This window comes from Arvicanthis niloticus, chromosome X (assembly GCF_011762505.2).
Source record: "Arvicanthis niloticus isolate mArvNil1 chromosome X, mArvNil1.pat.X, whole genome shotgun sequence".
NCBI lineage: Eukaryota > Metazoa > Chordata > Mammalia > Rodentia > Muridae > Arvicanthis > Arvicanthis niloticus.
This window is the reverse complement of record NC_047679.1, coordinates 97,566,413-97,586,972: the sequence shown is the minus strand read 5'-3', so window position 1 is coordinate 97,586,972 and position 20,560 is coordinate 97,566,413. Positions and strand designations below refer to the sequence as shown.

At 37.5% G+C, this 20,560-nt stretch overlaps 1 protein-coding gene across 3 annotated transcripts in view; it reads right to left on the bottom strand.

Moving 5' to 3' along the window:
- Positions 1-20,560, bottom strand: part of Dock11 (dedicator of cytokinesis 11) — a 179,296-nt gene that overhangs the window by 105,582 nt on the left and 53,154 nt on the right. For all 3 annotated transcript variants that reach the window (XM_076918872.1, XM_076918873.1, XM_034485270.2), the window contains exons 7-12: positions 10,274-10,408; positions 7,603-7,780; positions 7,146-7,225; positions 5,867-5,950; positions 1,962-2,102; positions 560-772 (exon numbers count right to left, since the gene is read on the bottom strand). In XM_076918872.1, coding sequence (XP_076774987.1) covers positions 560-772; positions 1,962-2,102; positions 5,867-5,950; positions 7,146-7,225; positions 7,603-7,780; positions 10,274-10,408 — 831 coding nt within the window. The remainder of the gene's footprint in view (positions 1-559; positions 773-1,961; positions 2,103-5,866; positions 5,951-7,145; positions 7,226-7,602; positions 7,781-10,273; positions 10,409-20,560) is intronic.

The following is a 20,560-nucleotide window of genomic DNA, read 5'->3' as shown; positions in this document are numbered from 1 at the left end:
GGGTTCTCACATACTAATAAAGCTGTACTTTGTCAATCTCTCTTTTATGAAGTTTTCCCATTGTTAATGAATGTTCCTGTATGTGGCAACTATTGTCTAAACAACAAGTGAAGAGGCTATAAGGATTTTAACCTACAGAAAAGCTATCACAGACCCAAGAACACCAATGATATATTAAAAAAGACTCCTTGTATCACTAGCCAATGTATAGCAATGAGCATAAATTTTGACCCTAAAATTCCCAGTGTTTTAGAACTTATTCAGAGGAGGTGTGTGTGTGTGTGTATCTGGCTCTACATTTACACTGGATTTCACAAAATATTCCTATTGAATTTCCCATCATGGTTCCACCTAAAAATGTCACTCTCCCAACATAGTACTAACATGTTCATTGCTTTCCATTTCCCATTGCTAACCTCAGTCAGCAAAAGACTATCTGTAGACAGACCTTCTAAAATGTGGAAAGCTGTATGAAAATTGCCTGAAACCAAGAAGTAAGGCAAAGATGCTTCTCTCTCTTGTTCTGAAGGTTCTGCAAAAACTAATGATCAACACTCACCTGCTTTATGTAGCATAACTGAGACTCATCAATTCCATGGATGAGAGACTCAGGTGAGCATCCCTTTGCATTCCCATCATTGGCCAGTTGGGTCGAGGTACTCCACAGCATTTCACGGACAGAGGGTGGATTCAAGTCTACATGAAAGTCAGCTGAAATTTTACAATTGTTCTTTACGTCAAATAAGGCAAGGTTGATGAAAAAGGGCTCAACCTAGGAATGAAGATAGTTGACAGTTTAAAACTACAACTTTGAGAGACAAATTGCAAAATGAGTTTTTTTCCTTCAAGTTTGAGTTTGTGTTACTATCTTAGTTTAATATTTAGTTAAACGTGTACTATGCTTGTTCTGCATGGAATAACAGGAAAGGCATTCAGAAATGAAAGATTATCTTAATTTTAATTTTTAAATTAAGATAAAAAATTAATTTCTTCAGGTATAAATTTCCAAGTTATGAATTCACAAAAATTAACAAGTTATAGTTTTTAAAAGATGAACAGAATTCGAAAGTTTCATCTAAAGAAAAATTGATCCATGAATAACACTTACATCTCTATACATTTACTGACATAACTTCAAAAAATTGCTAACTTAAAGATTTTAAAAGAATTTTTTCTGGTATACTGCAATATACTAGACTATACATTTCATAAGAGCCAGCATCAGTCAACAGCAAATTACTCAAAACATGCTCTGCCCCATCAGCAAATTTGGAAGACATGATTCCTCCCTACAGATGGCATATGAAAGCTGGTCACAAAGAGAAATTTCATGCCAGATGGCATAAAGATTAACCCTTTACAGGCAGGAGAGTTCTCTGGTGTGTTTTAGGTACTTTGTGAAAGAATCCATCTTTACTTGATATTTCTGAAACTAGAAACCTAAAATAAAGATGAACATTAAACAGTCTCTCTGAAGATTTGAAATTTACAGTGGCAAGTATTTCGGACCACGTTCACTCATTATACCCAATATTTACACAGACCAAAAATGAATTTCATTCTATAGAACAATGAGTAAGGCGGGCAGACTGAACAGCAACTATGTCTCACTAAGGCTTGGGGAAGCAAATTAATTTCTATAAACCACTTTTCTAAAAGAAATCCTATTTCTTAGTCAAATCCAGTGTGAGGGAAGATTTTTTTTCCAGCTTCTGGGGACATGGCACTCTTGAAAAGAGAGAATATTCTCTATCTGCTACTCTGAGTAGGTAAGACTTGCAGGAATCCTCTCAAGATGAGAAAACATTTGTATTTTGCCAAAACAAAGAGATGAAATTCTTCATGTCAAATTTATCATAATACATAACACTGGAATTTTCATTCCCACCAATTAGTTGTTACTTATAGAAAGAGAAATAATATGCTGGATCCAGGGCGGTAGAGGGAAGGGTCATACGTACATTTGTGGGTGGTCCTTTTGCATTGTCTCCAATGTGACCCAAGATATTAAAAGTTAAATCATGGCAATTCACCAGGAAACGCTTGTTGCACTTTTCTTCAAATGGCTTTACATCAGGCTCAATTCCTGAAAAGTCTAACCTCTGCAAAAACAGACAGTATGAGTTGTTTAAGAAGACAGTATTCATAATAACAACTGATTGATACAGATTCAGATCAGCATATTAGAGTTGGCAGCAGAATCCAATAACTGTCCATTTGAACCCCCTTCAATGCTTTCATTCAACAAGGTTTGTCAGGAGACTTTACAGAAACTTTTGAGGACTGACAGAATTCTTGGGAGGCGATGATGAGAACCTGACCTAAGACAATGAACACATCAGAAATTCACACCTGGGCATACAAACCTGTATTCCACATGGCATGACTTCTGACTCTCATTTCCCATGTTTGTGACCTTGTTGTCTACTCTTTTTGCCTTTCCCTATCATTTTACTGCTCCAAATCACATATCTATCCTTGGTTATTTTTCTAGTACATCTAGCACATCTCTCACCACAGGGTCTTTGTGCTTGCTACTCTTTCAGAAACCCTACCCCCAGAGAATTGTCTGGCTTGCTCTCTTTTTTCATTCAAGTCTCTCTGATCAATTTGCACTTCTGAAGAGAAGTATTTCCCAAACTCCCTGTTAAAAGAATGCATACATCCTGACAGTCTATATATCCTTTCTTAGATTTATCTAACATTAGTTTTTAGTATTATTTAATTGGTTCTTCTCATCCTCCTGCTCCTCCTGGACCCGCTCCTCCTCTTCCTCTTCATTATCATCATCATCATCATCAAATATATCCTCAAAGCCAGTAGGATTTGTTTTTTTCACAAGCTCTTTAGGGGGGGTCAGATTGACAAGAATAGGTTTGAAAGGCAACAAGAACAACACAGTGGTGTCAGACAAAGGGGATCAGAGAGACAAGTTAAAAACTTCATTTTGTCATACAAATGAATGATAGATTTGGAGGGAAAGGCGAGTGGAAATGAGCAATTCAGTTAGAGATGTTTTGAATTTGAGGTAATTACGTGGCTGGAAAACTGAGAGGTCTGAGTTGTTGATAAGGATTTGAAAGTTGTTGGCATCTAGAGTGAGAGGCAGCCCAGGCTCTGTGGGTAATCACCTACATTTATATGATGGAGAGAGGGGGGGAGTTCTAACAGAACTGAGGAATGTGCCCTAATTAGCACAAAGGATAGTTTTTAATTAAAGCACTTGTATTTCAAGATAAGTACAATTTTTAAACAAAAGATACTGGGAATCAGTTTTAAGTAGGGAAGGCATCTGTGTCTCTTAGAAACCTCTAGAAAACTCTCCAGTTCCCAAGGCTCACACAATCTAAGTACCTTTGTCCACAGTAGATTATGGAACAACTTACGCTTTCATTAAAGCCATAAGCATGGTGGGAGAGAAATGACTCAAAGTGGATTTGGTCAAAGACTTCCCAAGAAGGAACAGTCAAGCCCGGAAATAGATTTTTTTTCCTCAGTTACTTTGTCAAAACAGGCATTATACCTGAAGACTCTTAAATAATTATAGCTGTTTTGACCCAGACTGTGTCTATAATAAAATCCCCATGTAAAGGGCCTAATATATAAAGTTTGTACCTAAATGTACAATTTTCCCACTCTGAGTCTATTTATCTACAAAAATAATGCAAGCATGGGACTAGGCAGATCCCTTTTAAACACTTATTTATGGGGCCAGCAGAGGCAAGCCACTGCCATGGAGATCAATTCTAATTTCTGCCCATTTATCTGCTCTCTTTTCTGTCTTAGACAGTGGAATGTGAAGAGTAATTGTCCCAAAGCACCGCAGCCCCCAAATCCTTTTCTTTCTAAGAGCCCCAAATATAAATGTTGAGCTACATGGCCTTCTCCTACAGTTTAAAGTTTGATCCAGATTCCTTCAGTCAAACTAGCATTTCATTATTCCCTAAGGTCACGGGCAAAAATCTTCTCTCTATATATTGAAGTGTGACCAGAAAAAGAAGTTGAAATTATGGGATAGCATTCACCTTTTCTACTTAACACAACAATAGTCTGGGGGTGAGATGACCTTCCATAATCAACACTAAATTCTTAAAGATGGCGCTTAAAGACTCATCACGATTGTGGGTTTTCTCTCAGTGTAGCTCACTGATAAACACAAAATCAGTTTGGTTTCATGGCCACCAAAACACTACACCACAAGTTTTTAAAGATACTAGATTTAGTTTCAACCACCATCAATTGCCTCCTTTGTACTCAGTCAAAGAGCCTGACATGTCCAATTATAGTCCAATCACTGAGGGCAATCCAAGGCTCAGTCATGCTTGTAACAAGTAGTTTTCTGAATGAGTATTCAGAGCTGCCATCTCTGAAACTCACTGCTCTATGTTTCATTACATTTACTTACTTTGTGTGTGTGTGTGTAGGGGGGTATGGTATATATACAATAGTACATGCATGAAAGTCAGATGACAATTTTCTAGAATTTTCTCCTTCCACCTTTAAAAGGAGTTCTAGGAATTTAAGTCATCACACATCTTTACTAACTAGACCATCTCACCAATATCTATGTATGTGTGTGTGTATATGTATCACGTTAAAACAATATATAAAATTGCTATGGGCAAAATAGAAATTGTTTTTTAAAAATAATTTGCTGGCATTAAGGTCACTGGGTAAAGTGCCTACCATGCAAGCATGAGGACCTCAGTTGGGAGTCTTAATATCCACAGAAAAGCCTGATGTAACACTGTACACCTGTAAGCCCAGAGCTGGAGAAGAACAGGTGGATTCCAGGGCCTTGCTGGCCAGTCTAGCTATAACAGTGAGCTCCAGGTTCAGTGAGAGATCCATTTCAAAGTATAAGGTGAAGTGTGATAGGAAAAAATGTTCCAAGTCAAATTCTGGCCTTCACAGGTGCATAGAAAGGTGCACACATACCCTCCCTGCATACACATGCGTACACCACACATACACAGCACGTGATATCAACTTTACATGGTAATTTTAGTAATGTATGCATTATACATACACACTATGTCAATATCAAGCCAAATGTAAAACTAAATTAGAGAACTCTATGAGGCATAAAAAGAAATAACAAAAGCAGTTTTTCTCAAATTATTTTATATTTTCTTCATATGTTTTAACTGAGCTAAAACCTGCTGTGCTCATACAATATTTTATTATTTAAAACAAAATCAAGATGAGTCAGCAGCTAAAGGCACTACCTTACAACCTAGAAATTCTAAGTTCAATCCCCAGCACTCATTGAGGGGTAAAAGAGAGGACCAAATCCACCAAGTTGTCTTTTGATCTCCACATATGTGCCCTGGAATATCTGCCTATACAAATAACACACACACATAATAATAGCAACAACAATAAACTGTTCAACAAGGTTTCATATACAAAAGGGGGAAAGAAAGAAAATAATTCACTCTTCCAAATAATTTTGTGAACTATTCTTTACAAGGGAAACTATAAGAGTCATACAGTACACACTTTTCCTGTTCTTTATCTCAATATCAAATGGAGAAAATACGTAGGTCATTAAGTTCAGTACTCTTTGTATTGTGGAAATTCATTACCACTAGATCATAGGTGTACTTAATGAGTTCAGAGAATACTGAAATTATTGTTAGGCATTATTTAATTTATCTATGGTGAACAGCAAAATGAAAGGACTGAGGAAAAGATTTATACATTCAACCCCATGCTATTGACAGTCCTATTAAACAAGGAATCAGTCAACGTACATGTTCAAAGTGAATAAGACAAATCTAAAACTATTTGCTTTCCTCACTGGTGACCAAAAATCAATGATTTCAACATTTCAATCAAGTTTGACTTAGAAATAGATCAATACCTGAACCTCTGAGTCGAAAGAAAAGAGATTCTGTCTTCCATCTCCTCTACTGAGTTTGTTCAGTTGTTCTGTTTCTCGACCATACTAAAATTTAAAAATACATAATGTTGCTACATTTCCTTCAAAACAATGCTAAATACCAGTTAATCATGTTGTTTATACAGATTCATCACCACTGTATCACATCATTGAGACTCAATAAGATACAGATCTAATTTTTATACATTTTCATAAAACCTAAAATACTCTACATTTAGTACTCAATGTAAAAACGTAAGTCCAAAAGATTTTGGATGCTAACAAGAAATAAAAGAGACCAATATCATATTTTACATCTTCATAGTGCTTTTCATGTGTTATCATATAGAATTCTGATTCTATCGTCTTAGGGAAGATAATGAACTGCACAGTCTATCATGACTAAAATATACAAAAGGGATTCAACTAAAATTCACTGGATCATAGACAGCACAGACCATGGGGTCATAAGTACAGTGCAGTATTTTTAAAGTCCTTTTAAAAATTTTAAGAGAGGAGAAAATTGAAAAGAGAAAAACAGAACTGCGTTTATATCACCAGTCCAAGGAAATGAATAAAGTAAAAATGTAAGTAGACTCAACAAAGATACAAACGAATAAGTAGTTTGTCACTTTTAATTAGTTATAACATAGGGCACAGAGAAAATATACATCCTAAGATACACATGATAATAACTGCCTACTTTCAAAATTTGATCATTTCAAATTCCACAAAGAAGGGTAAATAACACAAACAATAGCTGCTCACCAAAGTCTTTATCTGAGTAAATTATTCACATAATTTAAAAAGAAATTAGCATGTGTCTTTGGGCTGAATATCATTTGCATGAACTGCATCATTAGCCCATTGAAAGAAGAATATTTAATTATATATCAAATCAAATTGAATAAAAATAGACAAAATAGATAAGGTTACAAAAGCGTAGAATGTTTTTTTCTTTTTTCTCTTGTGTCTACCAAAAAGAAAGGAAGAAAGAAAGAGGAAAGAAAGAAAGAAAAAGAAAGAAAGAAAGAAAAAGAAAGAAAGAAAGAAAGAAAGAAAGAAAGAAAGAAAAGAGCAAAAGATTTTCTATAGTGATAGTGGACACTTTCAAGTGCATCTTTTCTTTTTACCTGTTTAACCAATTTGGTAAGGTTTTGAACTTGAAAGTGACATTTCCAAATGAAATCCAGCACTAAAACCATACTAGCTTGCCCTATCCTATGTCAGTGGAAGGCAAGCTGCCATAAGAAAGATATACCTTCATCAGTTCCGGATGCATGCTCCGTTCCAAACTGGCCATGATGTTCTCAGCTTTTCCTTGGCTGCTAGTTTCCTCCTCTGCAAATTCATTAAAAGCAGATGTTCCAAACCATACAGACCGTTACTAATTACCTAAGAGGACTCTCCTCCCTCCCACTCCATCCTTTCCTACTAGATTTATGGCAAAGAATTGAGATTATGAAAGCACAGGGGAAGCTTTAATGGACTTTTGAAAATCTGCTGCAAATTTCTTATCCATTTCAGCACAGTTGTGTTTTAACTGTCAGGTCCTGTGCAGTACCAACTCTTTGAAAAGCCTCTTCTGAAGCCACTCTTCATGAAGATGCAGGTTGGCCTTCAATGTTAAGGTTCTATCTTTACCTAGCACAAAGGATGTTTCCATGGATTAAAAATGAGGGCTTTACCCCAAGAGCAAATCATTTCAAAATTCTTACCTTGTATTGCCTCGACTGTATCCTTTTTCTCTTGCACTAAACTGTCAGTATTGATCTGAATTATCTTTTTTAATGTTATCAACCATTCCTCCATTTCCTGCTCAGTTTCAGCTGCCAGGTAATGACTATACTTATCTAACATCTTGAGTTCAAAAGCATGACGGCGCATTTTGGGGCACTAGAGAAGGGGAGAAAGGAAAATACCCATTCAATTAGATCAGCTACCATTTTTATTATTAAATGTATTCATTTATATGTTACTTTTACCTCAGCCTATATGTACACCAATACTTTCACAAAATCACTGTTTCTTTCAATAAGGTATATATACTCCCAGACCATATCAACCCTATTTTTGATGCTCCTCCCAGGTCTAAACAAAATGGAATAAGGGCAAAGTTGGCGTCAATCAATTAAGGTCTTTGGGATCCTTTACATTTAGAAAACCAAACCACCACCTTTCAAACTAGAATGCATTTTGCTATCTTCATGCAAAATTATTTTCTTACTTTATTTATAGACTTTCAAAACTCGATGATAGAAATATGACCTGAAACAAATACAATGCTTCCTTTATATTTTCTCATTATCACAGATATGTGATTCACTTCAACATGAGCAGTATCGAATACATCACTAGGGTAAAAGAAGGGCATAACCGTTTCACATCAAACTGTGACATTAAGTAAAATATGTGAAGTAGCCCACATTCCATATTAGAATAGAAGGGGAAACCTATGTTGTCTTCAAACCCAATAACACATTTTTTTTATCACCTTCTCTGTCATGACAAACGGAGTGGCATAGTATCCCCTCCAGTGCCTCAGCAATCGTGTCAAGATTCATAGGCTCATAAATCAATAATTCTCTACTTCATGGTCATTATTCAAGAAGAAACCAACCAAGGTCCTCCTTTTCAGTCTTCAGAGCATAGGAAAGGATGAAATTAAACCAGTGTAGCAAGTTGTAAAGGTTTATGCATTTGAAATTACTAGGAAGAGGGAATCATAATGGATGTCTGTGGGAACAATACAAAGAAGGGCCACTAGATCAGGGCTGATTGAGAAAATCTAGAAATCATGTGTGCCTTTCTTTTCTTTTGAGTAAAATTCAAAGGTGTGATTATTTTATATTTAAAAAGCACCTTTGGGCTGGAGTTAATGCTCAGCCTAAGCACTGTGCACACTAAACAAAACCAGATAAAAGCATGTTGAATTTACACAGACGCTCGCAGGTTTAATTTCTTTGCCTTTGAACTCCATGTAATCGTATTCGATAGAGTACATGGAGCTTATTAATCTAACCCTACAGTTTTGAAAATAAGGATTCAGATAAATTAAAGTTATTGAACTAATCACCACTGCCTCGTCAGCAGCTCAAGGCTCCCTCTCTCTGTCAATTGACTTACCACTCAAATACTTTCTCTGCACTTCTTTTTCCCACCTGACCTTTGTCTATAACTCCAGTAATCCAAATCAATAAACATTTGCTAACTCCCTAGGGTGTGCACAGCCTTATTAATTATTGTAGGAGATACAGGAATGAGTGAGACAGGGTTTTTGCAATGCAACCCTAAAAGGGAACAACACACAATTTAAAATATGATTTTTGATAAAGGTAATAGCCAAATAGCCCAGAGGTCATGGAGCTGGCTTTGACTGGTGGATATGAGAGGAAGGAAAGAGAAAGCACCTTAGGTTGAAATGAAATTTAAACCAAGTTTTAAAAGATAAGGCAACTTAACAAGGTTTTTGTCAACCTAAAATGCTGGCTACAAATATTGCCTAGTATGCACAAAACCCTATGTTCAATTTTAAGCATCATACAAATAATTAATAAATAAGGAAGTCACATACATTTCTTAACTCTATGGAATACACAGCATGTTGTGATCAGAACATGGATTTCTATAGGAATGCAAAGGGATGAAATTAGACTATAGGCTAAGGGAAAATCCCTATGGTCCTTGAATTCCATGGTAAGAGCTTTAAATCTTCCTCTGTGAGACAGGAAATCAAGATCTAAAGGTTTTGAAAAGACAACTGAATGATTCACTCTATGTCTCAGGAAGATGGACTCATGTAAAACAGCAAATTGGGAGCTAGGAAGGCAAGACTTAGTGGCAGAGAGATGGCTCAGTATTTAGTAGTATCTACTGTTCACACACAGGGCCTGAGTCCAGTTCTCAGCACCTTCCTTAAGCAGGGTATAAGTGCCTATAATTCCAGCTTCAGGGGAATCCAGTGACCTCTTCTCGCTTCCACAGGCACCTGTACTCATGCACATGTACCCACATACACAAGTACTCATAATAAAAAAAATGATAAAAATAGAAATCTTAAAACAAAAAAGAAGGCAGAACTCCAGAACAGGCAATACAAGGAATACCCAGAGAAAAAGCCGAGAATTATATATATATATATATATATATATATATATATATATATATATATATATCAAAAAGTACTTTGGAGTCAGACTCAAATGGGTTTCATAGACCTTTAAATACAGGCACTAAATGAAGGTGCTGTACTGAGAAGATTTAGGAATTTCTAATATAGGTGTTTGGGCATGGGAATAGCATCAACCAAGAAGAAAAGAATAGTTTTTCAGTTGTTCGTCAACAACCTGCTTGAAGAAAGAAAAAGAATGATTACTGCAACAGCCTTACCTGAACAACATCAATGCAGGCATCCAAGTAGATGCAACCTTTAGACTCCTTGGAATTTTTCTCATCTTTATAAGAATTGAGAATATATGAACCATCGGGAAGTTGAGTCAAATAAAAATACCGCCTCTTGAACACCTATAATGAGAAATGCAGCAAAGATCCACTTGTAACATAAATTCATAGCCGCAGGGCTGTTTATTTGAACTAAAAACTTCAAACGTTTTTCCAGCTACCATACCTGAACAATAGTCAGACAATCCCCCGAAATTTTTAAGAATTGGTGGAGAAAAAGGCTCAGCAGGTTAATAGACTTGACACCAAGCTTGTTGACCAAATTTTATTACCCAGGACTCATGTGGTGGAAGGAGAGAACCAACTTCTGAACATAGTCCTCTCACCTCTACACATGTGCTGTGGCAAGTATGTGCCCATACATGCATTCAAGGACATACATGCACACACCTCCAAAATAAATAAATAAATAAATAAATAAATAAGTTTAATTTTGTTCCCTGTTTCTTTAAAGATAGTATGAATTCAAGTAAATTACTCCCAGATAATGAAACATAATAGGAAATGGTGGCTATTTAATACTTTAATATGTATGAAGCACTTTTACATATGAATCACTGGCCTCTTTACCCAGCATCCCCTCCCATTTAATTGTAAGATACAACTGGATCCTTTCCAATTTTGTTTTCTCACCATCAACCCAAGCATAAAAAGGCATATGCATTTATATCACCTTTATATCATATGACACTTACAGTGGACCAGGGCTCTTGCTCTCCAAAACCCCACATACAGCTTCCTCCCAGGGAAGCAGAGAGAATCACTAGTTGTTGGATGCCTGCAGTGCTGAAGTCTGGATCAATAGGCCCAAGGGGACTGTGCTATGAGATCAGAGATGGGAGTAGTCTTCTGCTAAAACTCACAGCAAAGCCCATAGAAATAAGGAACACTACTTGAATTCCTCCATGCTATCCCTTCCTTTCTCCCTCAAAACATTCCCATAGAGCACAATGAATGGAGCGAGCAAAGGGCATTTAGGAACACTTTGAGGTTTGTATGTTTTTTTTTCAAAAGGTCAGAAATAATTGGCTGTGTCAAGCATTTGTCATAGTGAAAGGAAAACTTACTCCAGTCATACTTTTCCCAGGATAAAAACAGACTCCAAGTAATCATGGAGGAAATACATGCCTATGTGTAATGTCTTACTCACAAGGGCTGGCTTTAAGACTTAAGCTTGCCATTTGCAGATGATCCAATATTATCTGTGATCTGGTACTTAAAAGACTTCAATCATGAAAAGAACATCATTTGACTAAATCATTCCTGCCAATTACTTAACTTCTGACAAAGCATCTCGAAACACCAACTATTTATTTCTCTATAGGATGAACCAGTAAAATTATGCAGATTTGTTATGGACTGTTTAATTTTAGAAATAAAAAGCAGTAAAATAATAATAATAATAATGCTTAGAGACATTTTGGACTTAAGTGCCATCTATTTGTGAATGAATACATAAATAAACCAATATTAAGAACCCCTTACCAAGTTAAACTGATAAATGCTGTAGTGTCTATTTCAGGTAGTAGCCATATGGGACATATTGTATCAACAGAAGGGAGACCAAGCAGAAAACACCAGCTTGTTTTTTAGTGCAAGTAAATGTTACTTTATTGAGACTCAGAAATACAGAAAATATGCTTGTATGTGCATTTATGTTTTTCATACACTTACATCCAAGTTGAATAGCCTTGAACTAAAGTGCTTGGGGCTAGAGAAGTGTTTTAAAAGATTACATCCTTAATCCAAAAATCTGAAATCAGTGAATTTGGGATTTTTGAGATGGGAGGTACTCAAGTATTTCATATATATATGAATGCATATTTAACATGTAATGATTATACCATTATACATGTAACATTATATATATATATGTATATATATATACATATAAATATATATGCAAGAAAAATGTTAAACAAAAATGACTACTATAGCTGGGCAGCTTAATACATGCCCATAATCCTCAGGAAGCAGAAGGATCAGTAGTTTAAGGCCTTCCTTGGCTACACAGTGAGTTCAAAGGCAGTCTGGGCAGTATGACATCCTGTCTCAAAAGCAAACAACAAAAGTGGTGATGATATTCTTTACAATTATGGAATTTTCATGACAATGGTTCACATCTTTTAATAAAATGATGGAACCAGAAAACCCTAAAATTACATACCAAGCTTGTTTTTAGTGAATAATTTACTGAGCAGTGAGACTTGGTGCAAATATGACTTTTTAAAAGTTATGACAGTAATTACATGACAAAAAAATCAGAATTGGAATATGATTAAAACACTTGCAACCTAATTAAAATTTTAATTGTTACCAAATGTAAAACTCAAAGTATATAGATTTAGTTATGCAGCTGACCAAATCTGCGTGCAGAGCCCACAGTCAACCATAAAGAGAGACCAGAGAAGGAAGAACAAAGAGCAAACTATGTGTAGCCTAGAGTCAAATTACAGTCTGCACAAATGCTTTCACATACAGCTGTCTCACCAAGCAAAGACATTCTGCAGCAGCCACCGTCTTTCAAGATTAGCAACAGGATATGAAATTGTAGGAAATAACTCCCTGTAACTTGGTAATTACAACTCACAGTAACACCGGAGGTACTTCACAAATCAGAGAGAGCATCTGCCTAAAAGAGCATGTGGAAGAAACAGATGTGTCAAAGTCTTAGAATCTTGCCCATCATTCAGGATCTCCTGTGACAATGTCCTTTTAGTCTCCTTGCTTACTACATGGTTGGACCAAATCAGACGATTTAGAAAATCATTTTGTCAGAATCTACAATCATTTCACTGAACATGAATAAGTTACACATTAGCTTTCCTAGTGATAGTTATCTCCCTCCCCCCAACACAAACACACACTTACAGGCATTAGAAGTTCACTGAAAAAGTTACATATTAACTTTCCTGGGCTGACAGTTACACCCCAATACACACAAACACTTGTGAACCCACACATTAGAAGCACAATGTTTGCACAGCAAGGAATTATTTAGTTTGCTCTTTTTTGAAATGGAGGTATCACTGCATTGCTCAGGATAACCTATTACTTCTGGGTCAACTGATCATCTTGCTTCAGATACCAGGGTTGCGATGACTACACAGATGTGGGTTAGAATTGTTTTTAAGTCATCCTAGTGTAGAAATTAGTTTGTGAGTGAATAACAGATTGAGAGATGCCTATAATCTCCTCATTTTAAAATTCAAATTCAATAATGTATCGGTTTTTAAAAATAATTATTTAAATTATTTTTTATGTGTATGGGGTTTTTTGCCTCCACATATGTATATGCACCACTTTCATGACTAGTGCCAATGGAGGCCAACAGAGAGGATCATATCCCCTGAGAGTGGAGTTGCAGAGAGTTGTAAGCTGCCATGTGGGTGCTGATAATAAAACCTAAGTCCTCTGCGAGATTAACAAATGATCTTAATCTCCGAGGCATCTCTCTAGCACCTCTATATGTTAGGGTTTTAACTTTTTTTGTAAGTCCATTTTTCAAAGAAGAAAGGAATATCCTAACTCAAACCTATAGAAACAAGAAGAAATCAGAAGCATGATATTTTAAAATTTTTCTAAGGTGTAAACATTTAGTTTAGTTTACTGATAAATATTTTCATACATTTTTAGAAAGAAGTAGATGTTAAAATAATAATTCTACATCACAGCTTTCATTCAAAGGTCTCTAGTCCTTGGATATCAATAGATAATTATTTTACGGGATATATATCCACTTGTATTGCCTAACAGAGGGGTTAAGAACATATTTAAGTTCACAGTGGTCACTACTTAAACTGACATCAGAATCCTGTGACATCCACAAAGAGAGTATTTCCCAAAATTGCAATGGCTTCCCACTAATGTTAGAGCAAAATCCAAGCTGTGGAAGGTGCAAAGGAAAGGCTGTGGGGGAGGGGTCATAAGTGAGAGCCAGAGATGAAGAAGCAGCTCTGGGGTGCTATTACATAATCATGTGATTATGAAATGCATTGCACACTTCAAAAAAAGCAAGGACTGAAAGTCTTTACAGTAGAGAAATGATAAATGAGAATATATGTTCAATCTAATTTAAACATGACAAAATGTATATATGTTTCCAAAACTCATGTTACTCCATTAACATGTAACATGGCTGTATGAAATAGTTAAAATGGCTAGGTATGTTGCCACATACCTGTAATCCTAGCACTTAGGATGTGGAGGCTGGAGGATCAAGAGCTTGATGCCAATCCTGGGTCCTTGAGACTCTGTCTCAAAAAAAAAAAACCCCACCAAAACAATAATAATAGTGTAGATTTAAATAAATAGCATCTGTAACATAGCTTACAACATGGTGCATATGGCCGCAGGTCACTGTGTGTGTGTGTGTGTGTGTGTGTGTGTTTTCAATTGTTCTCCATCTTATTTTGAAGCAGGGTCTCTCAGTGGACCTCAGAGTTGGGTGGATCAGCTTACCAGCAAGCAACATGATCCTCCTGTCTCTGCCTTCCTGGTACTGGGATTACAAAGAGGGCAGCACTTGGCTTTTATATATTGCTTCTGGGGGATCAAATGAAGCTCCTCATGTTTGGAGGAATTTACCAACTAAGCCATCTCCTGAGCTTGTACCTATGTATCTAATCACACTGTTCCAGCTCCACTGTTGATGCGCCATTAGTCAAGAACCCCAAAGGAACTCCTTTAAGTCATTTCTTTTCTTGCCCTACCTGGAATCCTCTTGCCTAGATAGTCACAGAATTCCCTTTCCACTTTCTTTCAGGACTGTACTTGACTGATTTTCTATAAGTACCTATAAACAATATAGCATTCTTTTGTAGCATGAACCCTATCCAGATCTACCTCAATTTATCAATCTTTTAAATTTTACTGTTTCTTTCTAGACTGTTAAGGTTGGCTATTGTTTGAAATCCACAATAATGCTTATAACTCATACATGCTTTTCCAAAACGGAAAGCATGATAATTCATCCTCCATCATATTATCAACACTTTCATGCAATAGAATGCTTATCTCTCTGTAGTACCCATGTCCTTCTCATCCTCTGTGGCTTTATTATTTTTCTTAGATAGTGAACACAGATGACAATTCCCCATCTTAGTTAATGAGAAGCATGGATCCTCAAGACTGGCCTATCCAGGAGAAGAAGACAGACAACAAGCCAGAAGAGCTGATTCTCAGGGATCATGTCATACCAAGTCCTTTCAAGCCCCTGAGATGTTGGGAAGGTAACAAAGGCTGTCACTGGGTTGCATCAAAGATGGAAGATGAGCAGGAAAGTTGAACTGCCTATGTTTACTACCCGGCCTTCCAATTAGGAAAACCTTTTACCATCTCATATAACAAACCACAAGGGTGTTTACATATATGTGTTACATTGTGTGGGGGTACTTTGTCTACATTATATGAAGCAGAAGTCCCAAGAAGGAATGTTCTGAAGGATAAGAAACAGAGTAGGAGGGCCAGCAGCAATACAGAAATGAGACAGGAGGATCTACCTAACTGATGTGTTAAACTAAACAGAATGGCAGGATAGCATGGAAAACAAGAAGGCAGGATCCTAGCACTGTTGAGATACAGGTGGAAGGATTACAAGTTCAAGACCAGCCTGGGGCTGCATTATGAAACTCTTGTCTTCGAGGAAAAGGGGGAAGCAAGAGCCATGGTAAGTCTCAAAAGTGGGAGGATGGAAGGACACAAAGATGGAAGGAACAGTAAGGAAGAAAACTCCAAAACCTTATGAAAAAACCAACTTACATTTAGTTATACTAGAATGGCAAAAACATTGTCTTTCTGAAGAACCACTTTCAGAAGGTTGGCAACCAATCACTCATCTCTTTCTGTATCATCTTATACTCCTATCACATTTAATAGATTTTATAATTCTATGCTATGGGAAACTGGGTTGAAAATCAAGTAAATTTTTCTTTTTTCTTGAATAATTCTATCATAGCTGAGCACTGGAGATTTTCAAAACAAATTTGAAGCAAACCATGAAAGAAGGCAGCTACAATCCTCCCTTGTCATCGTGGACACACTATTTTCACAGACTTATTTCAACAATGGCCTTGCTCAACTTCCAGCTGTTCCTCCCTCCTGTTTCTTTTACCTTCTCTCTCTCTTCCTTTTTTCTTTCCTTCCTTCCTTCCTTCCTTCCTTCCTTTTCTTCCTTCCTTCCTTTCCCCCTTCCTTGCTCCCTTCCCCCTTCCTTCCTTGAAGACAGAGTCTCACTCTACAGCCCAGACTAGCCTCAATCTCACAGTGAAATTCCTGCTCTAATCTCCCCAAGTACTGGCCTACAGGTAAGAGCCCACATACCCAACTTTTTTTCTTGCTTAAACTTTTGATGGTATCATGTTTCTGGCATTATCAGGCTCAAGTGTCAGATCCTGGCCTCTTATAATCCTCACAATATAAAATAATAATGGCTGGCATGCTTTACTGCCTTATTGTCTCTGAGTGATTTGCTCATGTCCACTCTCACAGTGGTGTTTGGGTATCACTATTTTCATCTCAACATCACAAAAGAGAGACTGATGCATAGGAGGATACTGGGAAGCCAATCAACTTAACCTAGCATGGCTACCAGTGCTCATCTAGATGTGATTTTTACATACTGCACCCACACTCACTCTCCTTTGGGACTCCTTTACTTCAAGGCCTGGTTTTCTCAGATTCATGGAGTTGGTATTGGGGTAACCATTAACTAACTATTTTTATTGTGTGTTTCACATCTCCAAAGAGGTCCTAAGCCCTAAGGGCCATGTGAGATACTTCTCTTTATCTTCCAGAATGTACTAATAAAGTATTCCTTGTATATATGATGATGAATTTGATGATTCCTAAGAGTGTCTGGCATATAGGAAGCATCTAATAAATGGGTTTTGAGCAGTAGTCACCAAATGAGTGAAAATAAAACAGAAAAGCAAATTAGTGAGAAACCCCCTGCCTATGACAAACAAGTATTAATCTATTTTATTTACTGTAAGATACAGTCTAGTAGACTGGAACATTCAAATGGAGTAGCAAATCAAAGTAATAGATCCTAGCCCCCTTTTGTTCCAATATACACACAGTAACCTTGAACTTGTAGCAATTACTTTCATATTGGATGTGCTTTCTTGGATGAAATCCTCTTTTGATTTGCTGTTTTCCTCCTACCAAGAAGAGAATTCTCCTTCAGCAGTCAAAAAGTAATAAAGACTTCTGGACTCTGGATGTATAACAAATGGCTCTCTTTTGTGGAAAAAAAAAAAGAGGAAGGGCACCCGAAGTGAGTCATACATCAGCCAGTTGAACTTGCAACCCCGATAACACAGCAAGGCACTTCAACATTTAATTTCTGAGAATGGGGAGTAGAGAGCCTAAGGAATGTGATCAAACTGAGCCAAGAAGATGCACAAAGGTGAGTATCTCAAGGGTTAGCCAAGAATGTGCAAGTCTTATAAACTAAAAAACCACCCTCAAGATCAAATTTTTCCTTATTCCATATATCATTAGGCTTCTTAAGAAAAAAATACTTCTAAATACCAGGGGAAGGTCATGCCCGATAGCACAGCTATCTAGTCCACATTAATTTTCTTCAGTGATAGGGAACAAGTTGAATAAAGCAGATGTCTCTAGCAGCTACTCAGGAAAGATAGTGCAAGCAAATAGGCTCCTCTTGAGACTGCAGTTTCTGCCTAAATGATCATGGATTCTCTATGATTATCTTCAGCTTCTCTCCAGTCCTTTTCCAGGAATTAAAATGGAGTGGTTTCTCACTAACTAGAAAGCACAAACTGAGGAAATTGCTCACTGTAATAAAGCATGTCCTGTCTTAACATGACTGCTCACAACAAGGCAATTTACAAGTGCTGGAAATAAAAAAAAAAAAGTCACTGTGTCCAGACAACAATCAGCGCCTTTGCCTTTTCAAGAGCTGCATGAGGCCAGCATCCTCTTTAAGGAGAGGAAATGCTTGGGCACTGTGACTCTGTAGAGGGACTGTGTCTCACTGTGGAGCTAGATACATCATTAGCAGCTCTTTCACTGCCTGGATGTCTCTGTTATACATTGTTAGAGGATAATGAGGTTACCCAGAAAGCACTTTGGGGAAGATAATGACAATTGCAGTGAATGGTATTGACTAAACTTAACTGTTCTGGGCTGGTGTGGGGGAACAATACACTGGGGAAAATATAATTTTATTCCAGCATTAAGAACTCAGCATCGTCCATGTGCCACCCCTTCTTTTCTGTAGGGTCCATCACAATCAACTTGAATGTTGTGACAGAGTTCTGGCAGTCACAACAGGAGTTTTAATTTTTGAAAGTAGTCCAGGCATAATTTGCATTGGCTGTGTTGTTGATATTGCATAAGGCTGCACGGTTGCTTTCTCAAATGATCACATAAGTAACTAGTCTTCTGATTCCTTTTGTAAATCAACTGAACTCTGCTGGGTATCTTCTGACCTTTTTGCATTTTCCTTCTACACCTTCACTCATGATTCTAGTTTTTCCTTTCCCCCTTGCTCTTTGATTTTCTTATTAGTGACAGCTCAAAGGTGTAGGAGATCTTTTATCCTAGGGCTTGGGAGGGGTAGGCAAGTGGGTCTCTGAGTTAGAGGCCAGCCTGACTTACAGTGTGAGTTCCAGGACTACATAGAGAAACCCTGTCTCAGCAACAAAAAGCTGAAGTTACTGTGCATAATTTCAAACACCCTAAAGAACTGATTCTACATAGCACTCCTGATTCGGTTGTATGAAACATCATTTCCCTGTATATTCCAGACTGGCCTTGAGATCTGTCCACCTGTTGCCACTTTACAAGTGCTGAGATTATAGGCCTATGCTACCAGGCTCAGCTACTCAAACAGACTTTTATTTTTTTAGATTCAAATTTTTTTGTTTGTATGTTTTAAAATGAATTTGAAAACTTTTGAATACATAACTTGCCAGAAGAAGCAAACTTGCCAGCCACAAGGGGCTACGCAAGCTGGTGTCAGGCCAGAGCCCATCATGGAGACTCAGACAAAACACAAAGAAAGAAGCTTGGCTTCTATGGGCTGTTATTTAACAATGAGTCATGATGAATACCTAGGCCCTTCTGCAGCAGTTTCCTGGCTTGCTGGGAGTTAGCAAGGATCCAAGCAAAGCATGGATTTTCTGATAAGAAAAGATTCTCTGGGGGTCAGTTCTGTGGTGCTGGCTGCTAAACCTTTCATTGCTTCTCACCAGTGTAGAAAGAGGCCCCCAGCATGCAGGAAACTGACTGTACCTAGGATAAATCTGCCTCAAGTACAGGGAAATTTACTCAGATAATGGCACACTGGAATAATCTTCCCATTTGTTTACTGCACTTGATTAGTAGTCTTTATTTGGAAGAGTCACATACTAGAAACAAACAGAAGCTTTTCTTCTAGCACACCCTTAGTTCTGGGACCCTTTGACTTTAGTTATACCTCTGCCCCTCCTGACTGCAAGAGCTGGGCTGGCTACTCTCCTGAGCTGTGGACACTTAGCTTCTCCTTAAGCCCGAAGCAATGCAGACTTCAGAAGAGCTTCTTCCCACCCTGTGATAAGGCACCTATGGTTGCAAGGACAATGCCCTCAGACTGGAGGTTTTACGAAGAAACAACCTATTTGGGGGTGTGCAACTCATTTGGGAGAGTACATAACTAGCATGCATGAAGCCCTAGGTTCCATCCATGGAGGTAGAGGCAGGAGGACCAGAAATTCAAGTTCATCCTCAGCTACATAACCAGTAGATGGAAACAAACAGAGATAAAGCAAAGAGCCCAGCTCAACAGGGCAAGGCCATGGTTAGCTGGCAAAATGTAGCAGCTCGCCTCTTCACCTCACCCATGTGGTCCCCAGGTTACCTCAGACTTGCCCTTCTACTCCATGAATTTATGGCTGCTCCCTGGTCCCTGTAAGTGTGGGAGTTTTCTACCTGGAGATAGATAACAGCTAAGCTGAACAATCAATCTTGGGCTGACTGTATTAGTTTTCTAGTACTATAATAAATTACTCCAAACTTGGTGGCTTTAAAATAACACAGATTTACTATGTTATAGCTCAGTAGGTTAGAAGTGGGACTAGTCTTACTAGATTAAAATATAGGTAGGAGAAGGTCCATTTCCACCCCCTTGCTTTCTTTTTAGCTTCAAGAGGATGCCCACCATCTTTGGGCTTTTGACTCCTTTCTCCATCTTCAAAATTAGCCACATGG